Source organism: Sturnira hondurensis, unplaced genomic scaffold (assembly GCF_014824575.4).
Source record: "Sturnira hondurensis isolate 20B ecotype Veracruz unplaced genomic scaffold, ASM1482457v3 Scaffold0013537, whole genome shotgun sequence".
NCBI lineage: Eukaryota > Metazoa > Chordata > Mammalia > Chiroptera > Phyllostomidae > Sturnira > Sturnira hondurensis.
The window spans coordinates 494331-512377 of NW_028086168.1; the positions used below are offsets into that span (position 1 = coordinate 494331).

At 37.7% G+C, this 18047-nt stretch overlaps 1 protein-coding gene across 8 annotated transcripts in view; it reads left to right on the forward strand.

Annotated features, from left to right (window-relative positions):
- Nucleotides 1-18047, forward strand: part of USP25 (ubiquitin specific peptidase 25) — a 124935-nt gene that overhangs the window by 13361 nt on the left and 93527 nt on the right. For 4 of the 8 annotated variants that reach the window (XM_037061791.1, XM_037061794.1, XM_037061796.1 and 1 more), the window contains exons 2-4: nucleotides 4924-5001; nucleotides 8077-8221; nucleotides 12000-12083. In XM_037061791.1, the coding sequence (XP_036917686.1) occupies nucleotides 4924-5001; nucleotides 8077-8221; nucleotides 12000-12083 (307 nt within the window). Of the gene's footprint in view, nucleotides 1-4923; nucleotides 5002-8076; nucleotides 8222-11999; nucleotides 12084-18047 lie in introns of those variants that run through there. The other 4 variants (XM_037061792.1, XM_037061795.1, XM_037061797.1 and 1 more) reach the window with 2 other exon arrangements.

Sequence of the window (18047 nt, forward strand, 5' to 3'; positions counted from 1 at the left end):
CTGGGAATCGAACCGCGATCATCTGATTCGCAGGCCCGCGCTCAATTCACTGAGCTACACCAACCAGGGCCGAATGCTGAGTCTTAACATCCTTGGTCCAGCAGTGTGACAGGTTGCACCCACCTCATGTGTTAGTACATAAGAAGTTTATACCTGCTGACCTCTTGGAGGTCAGAAAGGAAGCTCTAGAAATGGAAGTGGTTGGGTCCACCTTGGATCCAAAATTCCTAGTCAAGGAGGAGAGAACCATAGGCAGGACATTTTTGGTTGAGGATCAGGGTGTTTGGTAATTAAAGAGGTCCAAATCTTGAAAGGAAGACTAGGGTCTTAATCACAACAGAGACAGCATCAACAAAAACGTAATTGTAGGGAATTAAGGTGCAGGTTTTCAAAGACAGAGGAGGCTCAGCTGGGAGATGCCAGTAATAGAGGGGGAAACTTGACAAAGGAGGCGGCTTCCATACCATAGACTAAATTTTTTTTATCTCTTTCCCATTTCTTGCTAATTTAGTTAAGAAACTTCTTTCAGTTTTTCTCTTTTTCACTTAGCCTTCTTCTCCACCCCAGTGCTTTTCTCTTCATTGTTTTATTTTCAGGCAAAATTCATGAGATGGTGAACCATGCGAGAGCTATGCCTGGGTTTTTTTTCCTAGGATATTTAGCTGGTTTTGTTGTGAAAGACAAACAAAACACCAAACAATGAACACACCTCAGAGAGGTTGCTTTTCTTATAAAATACTCAGTATTCTTACTGCACTCTGTCTCAGTCAACGATCACCATAATAGCCACTCCAAAAGTTAGTGGCATACCAACATGTGATCACTGCATTCACAGATTTGCGGGCTGGTTGCATGGCTCTTCTCCACATCTACCTCATTCTTCTGGGGCAGCCTGGCTACCCAGGTCATGTTCTTTTTAGGAAGTCGCAGAAGTTCATGAGGGCCAGCCCAGCCATGCAAGCTCATTTCATGTCTGCTCCATGCTGTCTGCTAATACGTCATTGGTCAGACTGTGTCACATGGCAAGCCCACCCTCAGTGCAGCAAGGTAATACAGCCCGTCTCTCATGGGAGGAAGTGAAGATGGCAAAAGGTGTGGTGGTTACAGAGATGGGAGGAGAATTAGAAGTCTAACATAGGCTCTGTAATCTTTTCAGGGCTTTATATTTTGTTTACATTATATTATACCTTGTTGTCATTAATACGTATATATAAGGTCTTTCCAGAAACTGTCCAGACAGGCAGTGTGAAAAATAGAGACATTCATTGAATAAGATGCACGGTACAGGAAACATTGTACATGGGACAGTTATGCCTCAGTCCCCTTCAAAGTAGGCACCTTGGAACCTCACACAGTTGCTATCAGCTGTCCCATTTTATTTTTCTGAATCTCACTGATGGTCTGAAATCTCTTCCCTTGCAAGGTGATTTTAGTTTTGGGAAAAGCCAGAAGTTTCTGGGCACCAAATCTGGGCTGGAGCGGGGCTGAGTCACCTGTGTGATTTTTTTTCCAAAAACTCTGCGTGAGGTGTGATGCATGAGTAGGTGCTTTGTTCTGATGAAGCTGCTAATCACCAAGTGCCATAGCTATGTCCTTCTGAATCATCTGAATACTTTCCACAGAGGAATGTGTTCAAGCTTAATGCAAAATTTGCTGCAGATTTGTTGCTCTACTGGTTCAGTCATTTAGAATATGGTGGCCACACAGTACACATGCTCAACTCACCAAAGTCTACCACTGCCACTGACTAGTACAGTGAAGTCATCATTGTTCACACACGCATTCCACTCCACTTTCCAGGGCCGCCAGGTTCCATCAATGTAGCACAAACAATTCTTATTATATTAACAGTGGCTGGACTTTTTCTAGACAGACTTCATGTACTATTTTGAATTCCATCACTTCAACTTAATATGATTTTATAATACACTGTATTTTCTTACTCAGACTGTACTTCTGAGTACGTCTGTACTGTAGGGCCATCTGTGTCAAAATCATTTGAGATGCTTATTGACAGAATCTCTGGGGAATGGGGTCTGGTAACCTTCATTATTAAAAACTCATCAAGTCATTCTTATGCACATTGAAGTTTAGAACCTCTTTAGTGGAAAGACATTTGCAGTTTCTATTTTTCCAGAATTATATATGAAAGCCAGCAACATTTTTGCAAATGACTAATTTTGGGGAGTTATTCAACAGTTTTTCCCTGACCGATGATTGAGTAATTTGCAGTTGAGAAAAATAATATTTGGTGCAAATAATGGAATTTGGAGTGCTGCTGGTGGTGAGATTAAAAACTGGGTTTAATATCTTTTAAGTAGTTTATTATTACTAAAATAAAACTTTGAATTAGATATGGAGAATTTCTGTCATATTTTTATACATCTTTAATTTGTAATGTTGGATATTCCAAACATTCCAAAAGAGAGTCATGGTTCCATTACTAGTTATTGGTAATTTTTTGAATGAAAGTGGAAAAGTTAACAGGTTTAAAGAGAATTTTATTTTTCTTATATTTCAGCTTTGTAAATCTGGCATTTTGATTCTTCAACAATTTTGATTCTTCATGACATTCTAACCCTAACTTTGTTTGTGTACCTTATTGTATATGTATTGTTCGAAAGTCTTGGATCCCTTGGCTTTCAGAATTTTATGGACAAGAAAATTAATCGATGGCATGGCAGATCTATATACATGGCAGATACAATATACATTATTTTTATTTTGCTTATAAACAGAGTCTGAGTTCATTTTTAGAGCAGATTTTTGCCTAGCCGAAAAAGTACATCTGCTAACCTCATTTACAACTGTGATTGGCCACGTGACTTTGTTTTGCTCAATGAGAGTACGTGGAAGTTATTTGAGTAAATGGGGTTGTTAAAGAAGGCAGAATCATTGCTCAGACACCTGTTGTCCTTTGTTCTTCATATTATCTAAAACTTGGACAGGATGCTGGAGGAGGCAACGTGGAGTGACAGGCGTTTGGTGTCTGTCATGTGTAAGAACGTTTCGTGGGGAGACGGGAGGAGGCCAGATCTTTGATGTCTAATGGGATGTCCTTATCAGATGTGCACTGCGCACCTCCAGTCTATTTCTGTTAGGGAGAGAAGGCACTGCCGTCTGGTGAAGCTGCTGTTTGTCAGAACTATGTTGCATGTAGCTAAATATAATTTCTAACATGTACAGGTGGTTTCTGTAACAGACTTTTAGCCTAGGGTATCTCAAATTAGACTTTAAAATTGCTTTGATATTTTAATTTTGAAATTTGTTTAGGACTCTTCATCTGAATATATACACACTATGCATATTTAAATTATCAAGCATGTTTTGAAATGCACATTTTGCAATTCTGACATCAATAAATCGGCATGCAGGAACTTTTTAAAACTTTTGAAGTAATTTTAAATTTAAAGTTGCAAAATTATTATAAAGAACTTTCATAACATTCCTTTCTATACCATTTGAGAGTAAGTCACATGCCCCTTTACTGCTTAAATACTTTGGGGTATATTTAGGATAGTACAGTTATCAAGCTCAGGAATTTAATATTAATACAATATTGTTATTAAGGGACCCATAGTCATATTTCTCCAATTGTCCCAATAATACCCTGAATGGTTTAATATGAGAAGCGGTCTGTTGTCTCTCACAGAACTTTTGGTCGCCATCCCTTTTTGGTCCCTTTAATCTGGAGCCGCATCCTTCGTCTTTCATGTTACAGACATTTTGAAGATATAGGTCCCTCAGTTTGGATTTGTCTGATGCTTCCTCAAGGTCAGATCCAATTTGTGCACTTTTTGGCAGGAATACCACCAATGATTGTCTTCTTGGAGTATCATGTATCAGGAGGCACACACTATTTAATCTTGACCCATTGGTGGTGATACTAACTGTGATCACTTGGCAGAGAGGTTTCCGTCAGATTTCTCCTTAGTAGTTACTCTTTCTCCCTTTATAATTCCTAGGAAGAGAGTTTGAAACTGTGTGATTATCCTGTTTCTCATTAAACTTTCACCCAGTGGTTTTAGCATCCACTGATGGTTCTTGACTGAATTATTTCTGAGATTGTGTAAAACATTTTCAAGAAAGATTTCATCAGGTCCTTTAATCTAGTGATGCCTCATTTTTCATATCATATCCGTTGGGCTGACTCTATTTCATGATGCTGTCTTGGGAACTTCTTTTAAGAAATACAGAAATGTAGGGAGGAACATGGCTCTTCATGGGGCTAGTTTATGGAAGGATGTGATTATGGCATCCTATCCACCCACCACTTTTTCCCTCCAATAGAGTATAATTACTACGTAGTCATAGACCAACACAGTATAAACAAGTTCAGAGCAAATTTGGGCAAATGATCACTTCTATTTAGGATCCGTTATGATAGATTAGAGGATGAGATGGTTTGCCTTTTACTCAAGTACATCTTAGGATCCCCATGATGGTAATAAACCCACCTAGTGTGTGGCCTGCAAAAAGCATGTCTTTTTCAAACATTCCAGGTGCTTGGATGCCAGCTGACCTAAGAGACAGGGAGAAATGACCAGAACTGCCTGATGTCAATCAGTAGTGCCATCCTCTATAGAAGTGGCCCAATGGATAGTTCTTGGGCTTAGCCATCATGCAAATCACTCCATTTTGCCATGGGAAACATAGATGAGGCTGTGAGAAATAGGCCAGAAACCTAGTTCAGTAAGGCTGAGTTATTCTTGGGGGGTAAAGTGAAGGGTCCCTTTTGGTAGAAACAGGACCATGGAATAGGGCTCCTACAGCAAGGGTTCGTTCTTCCTGAAAGAATGAAGTTTGTTCTGTCTGTGTCAAGTTCTTTTTTACTCTAGTTTACTTTGCAATTTTGCCTCCCCCAAAAGTCATTTATATTTTCAGATTTCAGCATGTAGTGATTTTGTGTTTTCCCTTCTCTAGCACCAGCAGACGTTCTTGAATCAGCTGAGAGAAATTACTGGGATTAATGACACCCAGATACTACAGCAAGCCTTGAAGGTAAGATCCCTCTTTTCTACTGCCTACCATATTTGGAAGCTGATTTTTTCAGTTGTACCATGTTCTAGTAGAGCTACAAGAAAGAACTTTTTATAAAATAAGAGCCTTACTTAACATACTACAATTTTGAGCGTGTTAGCTTGCAGCAACATAATATTGCAAGGTATCACGGCGTGACAGATAACTCTCTTCGTAAGAAACACTTTCCATGCAGTATGCAGGGCTGTGACTCTCAGTGCTAATGGCTGGTTTTACTGAAGAGCCATGGGTTAGAGTTTAAATGGGGATGGTGGGTGGGGTGGGAGGTAGAGAAACAGGAAGAGGCAGAGGAGGGCGGTGAAGCAGAAAATTAGTACAGAGTCAGAAGCTTACATATTTTTTCTTCTAAGAAAGAGAAATATAAATTGGCTAATAGTCAGCTTATTGTACCTTGAGAATATTCAACATCACACTTCAGTGTATGTCACAAATGAACTGTGTCCTTTTGGTTGCATCTTATGCAGTGTCTCCATTTCCACAGAGAGGCACCCAATGAGTCAGATCACAGGGACATGTGCATTGAAAAAAATCAAGCACATGAAAGGTGTTTAAGGACTAGAATTGCATTTTAAACTTAAAGCATTTGTGTCAACTAGGCCTGAACACAGCTTCAATCCTTTGGAAATTGCTCCACGAGGCAAAGTTAATTATGTAGCTTTTGATTTCTGAGTCCAAAGTTCTTCACTTGTTTCTAGAAATAATTTCTCTTTTAGATGAGCGTAATCCTAATCATAATGATAGTGATAATAACTAGCACACTTTAAGCACTTACGGTACTAGGTACTATTCTGAGTACTTTATGTGGCTAACATTTTCCTAATAACTCTATGAGGTAGGTATTATTTTCATCCCCTTTTAAAAGATAAGGGAACAGAGGTTACAGTGACTTGTTCACAATCACACAGCTAGGATACGTAGGAGCTTAGAATAGAAACCGAGCAGACTGACTCCAGGGTGCCGCACTTAATTTCTGCTTTTACCAGTAGCTTTGCTTTAGCTTTTTTCCCTGGGAGAAATGAGGAAATGGTACAGTGCAGAGCATTACTAATATGCAGGTTTTATGAAGCCAATGTAAATATTTGGAGAGGAAGCAAAAAGTGTTGTAACTCAATTTTTATGATTCTGACATTGAGAGGATTCCCCGTGTCTTCTTTATTCTGATAATATGGCTTAATCACCCCACGTGTATTTTCAGAAAGCATCTTTCCCATTCTGTATGACTGAGTGTGAGTCTTACACCTGTTACCTTGTTGGGGCAAATTTAGGAAATTTACTTTTTTTTTAATTTGGGAAACATAAAATATGCTTAATTAAATAAGAATAAAGAATTAAATTAATTCTTGTTCACATTTGCTTTGAGGTAAGGTATGGGATTACAGGCTTGATTACTATTTTTTAAACTTTTGTTTCAGGTACCAGTGGCTGGGAGGGGATGGGGGGAAACAGTGTGCTTAAACCTTAACTGTTTCCCAGTATACATTTGTATGATGTGCAGTAAGGACTTGACTCAGTTATACTGACAAGTAGTTGCCTTTTGGAAGCCACAGTGTATTCATTTCAGCACTTTCATTTAATTTTGAGTATCTGTTTTAGCCCTCCAAAGTTAGTGACCTTCAGGTTGTATAAATCCTGAGTGCACGCAGTTTGTTATTGTACTGGGTAGGGTGTGAAAAGCACTTAGCACATTTATTGCCACGTAGTAAGTGCTCAATAAATGTCAGCCATTATTATTGCAAATTATTTTACAGCTAGTTTACTTATCTAAATATAGAATATGTTATTATACCCATATTTTGGATGAATCATTCATTTAAGAATCTTACAGTAATTGTGATAAATAACAAACTTTAAAACATGGGTGCTTTTTTTTCAGACTGCACTGTGACTTTTTTCTCTCCTCACTAGCTACTAGAATTAAAGATGGGGTAGGTTGGGGACTTCATTTTTCCATCACTCAGGCCTCATATCTTAGGATCATCCCAATCTTTCTACTTCTGTCATCCCCCATATTTAATAATAGCAGATGGTGCGGGGCTCTGCTGCTACCCTTTTCGTCCTATAATCTGTTCTCAATACACAGCCAGCGCAGTCTTTTTAAAATGAAAGCCATATCATGTCATTTCTGTCCAATACTGTCCACTGGCTTTCTGTTACACTTCGCATGGATGGCCAAGTTCCTAAAGCCTACGCAGCGTTATGTGTTCTGGCATTGTGTTACAAAGATAACTTCATTATTAATATCTGTATTTCTTAATGTTTGAATTCGCTATCATAGAGTTAGTAGTATATTTATTGGTAAGTGTACAGAGAATACAGAGCTATAACTGGGCAAATCGTTATTTTTTTGTTTTAGAAATTCTTAGTTTCTTAGCAACAGCTTTCTTCTGAACTAATGCTAGAATAAAGTCGTGTCCAGATGTGATTTTATGTCCAGGTAAAATTTATATAGTGTCTGTTAATTGGGTAGGGTTGTCCTTTTGTCAGTACTGAGTATTTTGTCTAGGAGTTCTGCGTGTCTCTTACACAACTATCAGGCTTCAGAATGTTTTGCTGTTTTCTTTTGACAAGACTTTGACATTTACCTCAGTTTGCCTGTAGGTATGCATTCAGTATCCATATTAAAGGAAATATCTTTTAATGTCCTTGTTTGCAGAAGTACTGTTATAAATATTCATTTTTTACCCCTTAACATGGCAAGCTCCAGAAAACATTAGGTTTTTTTCAGTGGTTTAAAAGTATGTTTGTGAGTGCCTTTTGTTAAGCAGATATGAGTAATGGAAAATCACTAAGTAGTTAGTTATAGAAGTGATTTTTACATTATGTTAGTAGTTTTAATTAATACAAACAGGAATTACATTGATGTAGTATACTTTGCTGACAATGAATTTATAGTACAAAATTAGAATCATAACACTAATTTCAAACCTGAAATTTATTTTTGCTATTATGTATTAGTCGTGGAGAAAATTACATAAATCATGTGAAATGTATAGAAATATTTCAAAATATTTGATGTTCTGTTCTTGATATTTGAAGGACAGTAATGGAAACTTGGAACTGGCAGTGGCGTTCCTCACCGCGAAGAACGCCAAGACCCCTCCGGGGGAAGAGACAACTTACTACCAAACTGCGCTTCCCGGCAACGACAGGTACATCAGTGTGGGAAGCCAAGCAGACACAAGTGAGTTCGCTTTCTCTTTCTTAATATTTTGTTAGGAGTGTAATGAAAAATTTCCTTGGAAATATATGTATTTGCGTAAGCAGAGGTGAAGGACGATAAAAGAGCTACTTTAAACTTGGTCCTTTTTAGTGTACTTGAAAGGAGTAAATGTTTTTATTAGCAGCATTATATGTATTTTTTCCAGTTGAAGAGTAAAAGATTGTATCTAAGTTATTTTCACATAGTATTTGTTGTTTTGAAATAGGGAACAGCTACAGGTGTTAACAAACAAACTTTTCTAGAATTTTAAATGGGGGCAGTCATTTTTTTAATGGATTATAAGTGTTCTTAGAGGCCTTAAGATTATTTTTGAGGATAAAATATTATTTCTAATTACTGATAAGTTTACCATTTAAAGGAATTTCCTTTCCCTCAACCCCTGCCCCTCTCCAAAGTAAACATTTTGGAAAAAGATTTATTACCATGTAACAAAATAAATGAATGCACACAGACACACGCTCACATACATACACATGGAGAATTTTACATGGGATTCCAACTTTTCTTCATAGTATGACTACTTTATGCTTACATAGCAGTCAGTTTTTAAAAATGTGTTCAGTTATCTCCATATATTATTATGGTATAATAACTGCACTCTATAAAATGTGGGTATTTATTTTTGTTCATTCTGGATTTGAGAAGTTTGATTACTAACTTGTATTTGGTGTCCGAAGAGAAGTTCTGATTTTGTTTATAGACTTTCATAAAGTTTAAAAAGCAACCAGGAAGAACCCCTTCACATGGATGTTTATAGCTGTTGATCAGCACTGAACACTGCGTAGCGCTTGGTAATAAGATACTTTCATTTCAAATTTTCAGGGTAATCTTTATATTATTACTGCACCAATGATCTTAGGTTAGCCAAAGCTAGAATACTTCTATCTTACACAGAAAATTGGTGACGAGAGAACTCTTATACACTTAACCAAAGGCAATCACAGACCCTGCTTGTGTCCAAGTTCAAGACAAACTATAGTCTGGCCTCTGTCTATATCTCTAACTTTATTTTCTACTGTTTTTCTCTCACTTATACTGTGGTAACAAGAATGGCTTGATGTTTTCATAAACCCAGTGCTATTTAATGTCTTTTGTCTTTACATGTGCTGTTCCTCTGTCTGGAATCCCCTCTAGTGTTTACCTCCAGCCTACTTTCTTCTGGAAAGTAGGAAAGTTGCCCTGGGCCTCTAGGGTGGACCAACTGCTTCTCTAGTACCTAGAGCATACTGTATTCTTAAAGAGTACCGTGTTGTTTTCAGATTATTTGCTTGTGCCTCACAGACTTGCTCACCAAAGTGGAAGCTTAACAAGGCAAGAGACCATTGATGGGCCTACCATCATACTAGAATGTCACAGTTTCTCAAAAAATGTGAAATTATTTTTATATGTGTAAAAAAGCTGTTTCAAAGTTGATGAAAGGGAATGAGCTTGTTGCAAGATAAAAGAGAAAAAAGAAATGATTTTTTAAAGAGAAGTGTATAAAGAGAGGAGGAATTAGTATGTGAGAATAACATCTTTTTTCAAGGTCCTGAGACTTGGGGAAACACATAATTAGGTAGAAAAGGAAAAATAGAATGATGTTGATTGAAGGCAACTGCTTCAGTGTTCCCGCAGAAAGGATGAACAGGTTTTAGAATGAGAGTTGTGAGTTCTAACATAGTTGGGTAGACTTTGTGACATGAGATAGCATGTATAGGTATTCAGAGGAATTGGGATTATAAGACTTACAAACAAAAGGAAATGTCTTACTTGCTGTGAGAAAGTCAGCAAATACTGTTTAAGCCAGATATTAACACCTGTTCAAGACTTTTGCCAAAGGAATATTGAAAATGCTCTGGATAGAAAGATTTGAATGGGAATGCTGAAAGAAGAGGCCATCTGATTTCAGAGGGCATGAGTCCCTTTTGGTCATGATTACTTTTTTTCTGCATGTGTGTAGCTCTCGAAAAATATACACTAAGTAATTTTATATTCCAGTCAAAAGAAATGGTAGAAAAATAGTTTCCAGCTTCACCTCAACTGATTGACTGTTGTATTGAGCAAATTGCTTGCTCTTGTGGTTTCTTTATTGATAAAATGTGCTGTTCTCTAACCATATGCTAATTCATATTTCGTAATTCAGTAATTTGGATAGCGTGTCCATAAAATTGGTTTAAAATTATTGAGAAAAAAAACTTGTTCAGATATAATGTAGTGCTTGTATTACTAATAGTATCAAACTGGGAAAAATAGCTGGTGAGGTAACAATAATTCTTTTCAATTTAACAGAGTTGTACCATATTTTATAAAGTTTTAAGAACTATAGCTGCCTTTAAGAAGTAGCCTCGATTCAACATTTAAATTTTGTAGTGTCATAATGTTACATGGTTTAAAACTAGAAAATGAAGGCGATGTCATGCATTCAGCAGATTCTTTAAATCACTACGCTGTTACTGCAAAGAATCAACATCTTTGTGGCATTTTTAATTCTGGAAAATTGTGGTGATACATGTGGGTGGGCAGGAGAAATAATTACAAATGAAAATGTGTTCCAATGCAAGCCCTTACTGAAAACACTGCATTAAGCGCTGAAGGAATGTGTAGTATTGGAGTGATGAAAGTGTTAGGAAGTTTTCACGGGATTGTTCTAGATATAAAACCCCTTTTGAGCATTTTCTTAATTTTATGTGAAATTATACATTGTTATTTGAAAGTCAGCCATAATTTAACTTACTTCACTTATTTTTTTCAAATATGGCAAGGGTATTTTTTCATCACTTTTTAAGTATATGTGTGTTGCAAACAGGGCTAAATTATTTTTAAAAAGCTTTGCAGCTTTAAGTGTGTCATCTATAACAATGTGGACAAAATATCTATACTTTGAAATAAAGTCTCTAGACTACGGCCATACCACCCTGAATGCTCCTGATCTCGTCTGAAATAAAGTCTCTAATGCAAAATACAGATGATTCTTTGTTGATATAAGCCAGAATATAACTTTATAACTATGGCTCTCCATTACAAAAACTAAAACGCAATTTTATTAGTGACTACAAAAATTTAGCTTTTTAACCAATATCCCACAGAAGTCACGTTTGGGGCTTGTTGGGAAATTTTCATTTATGCATACCCGGGTACACCAGAAGATAAAGTAAATTGTTCCATTTGATTTGAAGAATGCATATTTGTGAACCTGCACTTAATGCTGAAGAAGTAATTATATTTTCAGTAGTTGGTAGGACAATGATTGGCCTTTCAGTACATTTTTACCTTTCAGTTTTGAGAGAAAAAGTAAACATTTCAAGGAAAGCTTATTATCTGCATTTCAAACAATTAAGAAGTAGTGTACCTGTTAATAGTGTAATTTAATATACTGTCAAATTTTAATGCCTAAATCATTTGTAGTGTTATTAGCAAAAACTTTAGGCATCTTTTTTTGTTGTTGTTGCCTGGGTCTCCTGTCCAGATTGAATATTGTGGTTTTCAGATTAGTGCCTCTCACCTCCAGCTTAAATTTTAAATAAAATCATGCTGAAATTTTGCTGTAAAAAATACTAATGCAGTGGGGTCAGGGGAACAGTGCAAGATACTGAGATGTCATAGGTGTACTCAATAGTCAGAGGAGAGATTTGGTGAAGGTTTCGTGTCATGGCAAACTCTGTCATAGACAGGACCATACAAGGCTATTACCAATTTGAAATCAAATAGTTACATTCTTTCTTTCGTGACCATTAAATTCTTTTGAACTTTTTTAAAACAGGAAAAAAACAGTATTTGCCTACCAGAACAAGATGTGCCACAATTGAGCAATCAAAGTATGGAACAAAAGATAAGAGAGATTTAGGTAGGTAATTTTAATGCAGAAAGTAATGCCACCTACTGGCTTTAGTTGTAGAGAACTTGGTGTAACACATTGGAGTAAGTGTTAAGTGGTTGATCCTTCACCAATTTAGCATCATTGTATTCCCCCACCCCCACTCCAAGGAACCTGAATACTTTGTAAGGATTGCCTGGAAGGTGAGAAGAATGTTGAGGTTATATCCTAGACCTCTGGTTTTGGCCTAAAGTGATTTAAAGCACAAGTGATAAGTAGATTCACGGCTATTACTGTCATTCCTGCTGAGGCTAAATCCCTTATGTTAATTAGTGTAGGCTTTTATTAATTGAACACTGATATTTTTCCCATTCCCCAGATTTTTTAAATAACTGAAGATAGAAAAAATGCAGTGGAAGTTAAATCTCTTTTTCCATCAGGATTTCTGATACATAAAACTATTTTGGAGGTTGACCAAAAATCTGGGTTAATCTTAGAAATAAGATGCTACAATGGTATGCAGTTCCTGGTAACTGATTGGATGTAATTAGCTTTGCATTCCATTAGACAGGCACTGTCAAGGGACTTGCATAACTTCATGAATTTGCTCTAATTATAGGGCAGAATGATAGTCATGGCAGAATGATAGCAGTTTTTGTTGACTAATATAGAATGTTAACTAAATTGCCTTCACAGTCCAAGTTGGAAAATAGTAAAATTGATGACAAAACTCAGGAATGGCTCATTTCCTATTTATTTTCCTAATTGATGCTGCCATTATAATTTTAGCAGCTAATATTAAAAACAGAATAAAACTATTTAGAGCCGAGCTGTTCGGCATAGTTATCAGTAATTACCTGTGGCACCCTGACTTGTGTGGCTCAGTTGGTTGGGTGTTGTCCTGCAAACTGAAAGGTCACAGGTTCACTTCCCAGTCAGGGCACATGCCTGGGTTGCTGGCACAGTCTGTGTGGCAAGGAGTGTAGGGGAGTCAACTGATGGATGTTTCCCTCTCTCATGCTGATGTTTCTCTCCCTCTCTTTCTCCTTCTCTTCCCCACCCCCTATAAATAGATAAAATCTTTTTAAAAAATACTCACATGTGGCCCTGGCTGGTGTGGCTCTGTGGATTGAGCATGGGCCGATGAGGCAAAGGGTCACCAGTTCAATTCCCAGTCGGGGCACATGCCTGGGTTGCACATGCCCAGTCAGGGCACATGCCATGTCTATCAAAATTGCAAGCCGGGTCCCCAGTGGGCGACACGTGGGAGGCAGCCACACATTGATGTTTCTCTCCCACTCTTTCTCCTTCCCTTCCCCTCCCCTCTCTCTAGAAATAAATAAATAAAATGTTTTAAAAAATACTCACATGTGGCAACTTAAATTTAAATATAAATTAAAATAAATAACATTCAAATTCAGTCTCTTTATTTTACTAGACACATTTCAAATGTGCAGTAGTAGTCACATGTGACTAGTGGCTACTATGTTGGACAGATAATAGTGCAGATAATAGTTCTTTTCCATTACCATAGAGAGTTATACTGGATGTCACTGTTTTAGAGATGGGCTGAGTTCAGCAGTAGGAAGGTTGGAAAAGGAGAAATATCTTAAGAGAGCTGACTGAGGGCAGAGGAAAATGGGAGAGGAGTGTAAAACAGTTTATATTGCTTATATTATCCTCTTTTAAGTATTCTCTTAACATTATACTTTATTATGCTATTTGTCTTTTCACTTATTAGAAAAAATTTTAGATGGATAGAGTATATGTTCTGAAGTCTTCTAATTAATTCTATGAAGATGCCTTACTAATTTTTATCTCTATTCTACAGTCTCTAGATATTTGTATTTGGTTAACTGATATTTGTTGATTGCCTAAATGTATCAGGCACTATACGTTTTTAGGCCATTGAAAAAACACAGTCTCCATTTATACAAGGGCAGACAGACAGTAAATAATAAATAACAACAGGTAGTAGTATTTGATGGAGAACCTTAAAACAGTAAAGGGACAGAGTGTGACTGAGATACAGTTGCAGGTCAGGCACAGGATACGGTATTTTAGATACAGGGCTAGTCAGAAATGTCTCTTGGATGAAGTCACATTTTATAGATACCTAAATGAAGCGAGAGAGTGAACCTCACGGATGTCTGAGGGAAGTGTATCTCAGGCTAGGGCCTCAAGGCAAGAGTGGGTTTGGCCCAGAAGAATTGTGAGGGCACAACCGAGGTTGAAGCAGAGGGAGTGAGGGTGAAAAGGGTCATATACTCAGTTCCAACCTCCTGCTCACCATCGCTGTGCACACATTTGCCTTTCTAAGGGTACTCCCATCTTTCTGGTGGCTCAGTGTTTTTGTTTTTGTTTTCCTTTTTTAGAGCTCTTCCTAGTTTCCCAAAACAACCAATTAATTTGCAGTTTTATAAGCTTTTGTGTGTGCGTACATATATATATATTTTTTTTTTCGTTCAGTTGCTCCTTCCCTGGTACATATTCCTTTATAACTCTTTTCAAATTCTAGTTCAATACCTTAACTCCTAACTCCAAGTACAGAGTTCTCTCTACTAATATCATTCCCCTGCCTAGAAATTTTTGCTGGTGGTAAATATATACTTGGCTTATTAAAAAACAAAAAGTAGCCCTGGCTGGTGTAGCTCAGTGGTTTGAGCTCGGGCCCGTGAACCACACGATTGCGGTTCGATTCCCAGTCAGGGCACATGCCTGGGTTGCAGGCCAGTTCCCAGCAGGGGACTCACAAGAGGCAACCACCATACATTGATATTTCTCTCCTTCCCTTCCTCTCTAAAAAGATAAATAAATAAAATCTTTTAAGAAAAAGTATTTCTCCCAGGTTTAGCATCACATAAATAAAGAAAACAATGGAAAAACTTATTTTTCTTCTGAAATCAAAATCTTTATACATTGTAGTTCAACTATGTTATGGGCTAAATTAGCTTTTGTCAACTGCTGCAGATGCCTCATTGTCATTGAACATGTTATTTTCATGGAAAATGAATTATAAATTTAACAATTGTATACATTTTAAGTTTAATTTATTGGTAAACTGATGGCTGCCCATCTTTGGGAGTTAGCAGAGAAGTGTTTGGTAGTTAAAATTTACTGAAATGGTAATTCTTTGGAAAGTGAAAGATTTATTAGGGTGAATGTTATGTTTTAGTATATATATTTCTGACTTTATGTAAAAATCTTTTTAATTTGGGCAGACTTGAAAATGTTGGAGATAGGCTCTTGTAACATACGATTTTCTAGTGTTACTCAGCTAACACTAACATGCTTACGCACTTGCTTGGGTTCACACCAATATTGGGTCAGCCAAAAGGTTTTTTTTTTCTGTTAAGATGGCTCTAGTAGTGCTTTGTTTCCTTAACTTCATTTGAAACAATTTTATTATGTTGTATTGTGACAGTTGTCATGCATTTAAAAATCTATCAAAATTGCCCTGGCTGATGTAGCTCAGTGGACTGAGCACAGGCCTGCAAACCAAAGGGTCACTGGTCTGATTCCCAGTCAGGGCACAAGCTTGGGTTGTGGGCCAGGTCCCCAGTAGGGGGCATATAAAAGGCAACCACACATTGATATTTCTCTCCCTCTCTTTCTCCTTCCCTTCCCCTCTTTCTAAAAATAAATAAATAAAACATTTAAAAAATAAAAAAATTATCAAAATTGGTGAATTTTTATGTAGCCATTATAATATTGAAGATGGAAAGATGCGCAACATTTCCAGCATATAATGCTTTATTACTTCAAGAAAGGTAAAAACACAACTGAAACACAAAAAAAGATTTGGCAACATATAGAGAAGGTATTGGAACTGATTGAACATGTCAAAAGTGGTTTGCGAAGTTTCACACTGGAGATTTCTGTCTGGACAATGCTCCACACTCGGGTAGACCAGTTGAAGTCGATAGTGATCAAATCAAGACATTGAATGAGGCCGGCATATCACATAGGAGATAGCCGAGATACCCCAAATACCCAAATCAATAAAGTTGTTGGTGAAAATGAAAAATGTTTCTTACTTTATGGAAAAACCATATGCACTGTTTGGCCAACCCAGTGCTCAGTGGAGGGTTAGTTAAAACAAAGTTCATTGTCTTCCCCTGGCACAGATATAAAAATATTCCTAATACTTTGGTATTTGGATAGAACTGTTACAGAGGCTAAATTTTTATGATTGACTGCTGCGCATTAGAAATAGTTTATAGCCATGCTTGTTCTCTGTCCTATTTTGTTTGTAAGCATATAAGGAAATCGTAGAGGGCTGGTTTTCATTGTGAAATTGATAGTTCACTAGGTATTTTATGGAAATCATGCTCCAAAGCCAGAAAAGAAGAAATTTAGATTTAACTATTTTATTGAAAGAACATTTTTTTCTTTTCTAAAATTATTTTCAATTATAGTTGTCTGCATTTTTCCCCCCACCACTCCCCCCACATCAGCCAACCCTACCTCCCTCCCTTGCTTCCACCCTCTCCCTTGGTTTTGTCCATGTGTCCTGAAAATGCTTCCCCCCACTGTCCCCTCCCCCCTCCCCTCTGGCTACTGTCAGATTATTCTTATTTTCAGTGTCTCTGGTTATATTTTGCTTGCTTTTTTTCTTTTGTTGATTAAAGATATTTTTCTTTTTTCTTTTTTTTAAGATGTTATTTATCTATTTATCTTTAGAGGGGAAGGAGAGAGGGAGGGAAACATCAATGTATGGTTGCCTTTCGTGAGTCCCCTGCTGGGAGTTGGCCTGCAGGGAACCGGCCTGCAACCCAGGCATGTGCCCTGACTGGGGATAGAACCGCGATTCTCTGGTTCGAAGGCCTGTGCTCAATCCACTGAGCTACACCAGCCAGGGCGGATATTTTTCTTAATGTTAATCTTACGTGTATTTGGTGTATGAGTAGGTTATAATAGTCTCCTTTCAGGATTGCCATATTGTTCTAAAATATCCTATCGCAAGAAGATTTATTACATAATGGGAATATAATGAAGACAATTGTAGTTATATTAAAGCTACAGGCAGATAATAAATAAACCTTCTTCATTGCTTAAAGGAAGGCAGTCCCAGCTCTTCAGTTGAAGACCAGTAGTTTCTGGTCCACTAACCTTTTTGCATTCACCGTTACTATCGCTTGTTTCCTTATCTGCTCCGACTCAGTACCTCTGAACCTGGATGTGTGAATTTTTTTCCCCACCAACAACCAATTCACCAGCAGTAGCTGGGTGTCCTACAGTTTAATTCAGTTCTGAAACTATCTCCAGGTTAAGGGCCCAGTCCCACAAGACTGCCACCACTTTGGAAGCCATTCACAAGTATGGAGACCCAGCTTACCCACACTTTGTCTGACCTGGCTACAAGTTGGGGATTCTCCCAACCCCTTCCTCAAGTTTGGTAATTTGCTATCGTGGCTCACAGAACTCAGGGAAACACGTATATTTACTGGTTTCTTATATAACAAAGGATGTGGTAACGGATACAGGTGAACAGCCAGGTGAAAAGGTCCGTAAAGCAAGGTCTGGAAGGGTCCCAAGGAGCACAGGAGCTTCTCGCTTGGAGAGATGGGGAGGACCGTCCTGCCAGTGCAGCATGTGGAGATGCTCACAACCAAGAAGATCTCCAAACCCTGTAGTTGTTTAGTTATTTTTCTGGAGGCTTCATCAGGGAGCCAGGATTGATTATCAACTTAATCTTAGGCCTTCCCTCTTTTCTGGAGGGTAGGAGGTGGGGCTCAAAGTTCTAAGCTGTGCACTGTGGCTCCATCTTTCTGGAAACCAGTGTCCATTCTGAAGCTCCTCAGGACCTCGCCAAGAGTCAGCTCGCCAGAACCAAAGATGCTTCTATCACTCAGGAAGTTTCAAGTGTTTTAGGAGCTCTGCATCAGGAACCAAGGTCAAAAACCCAGTGTTAGAACAAAAATTGCATCTGTATCACTTACTTTGCTCTTGCATCATTTTATAGCACCGTGCATTGGTAATTTAGAAAATAAT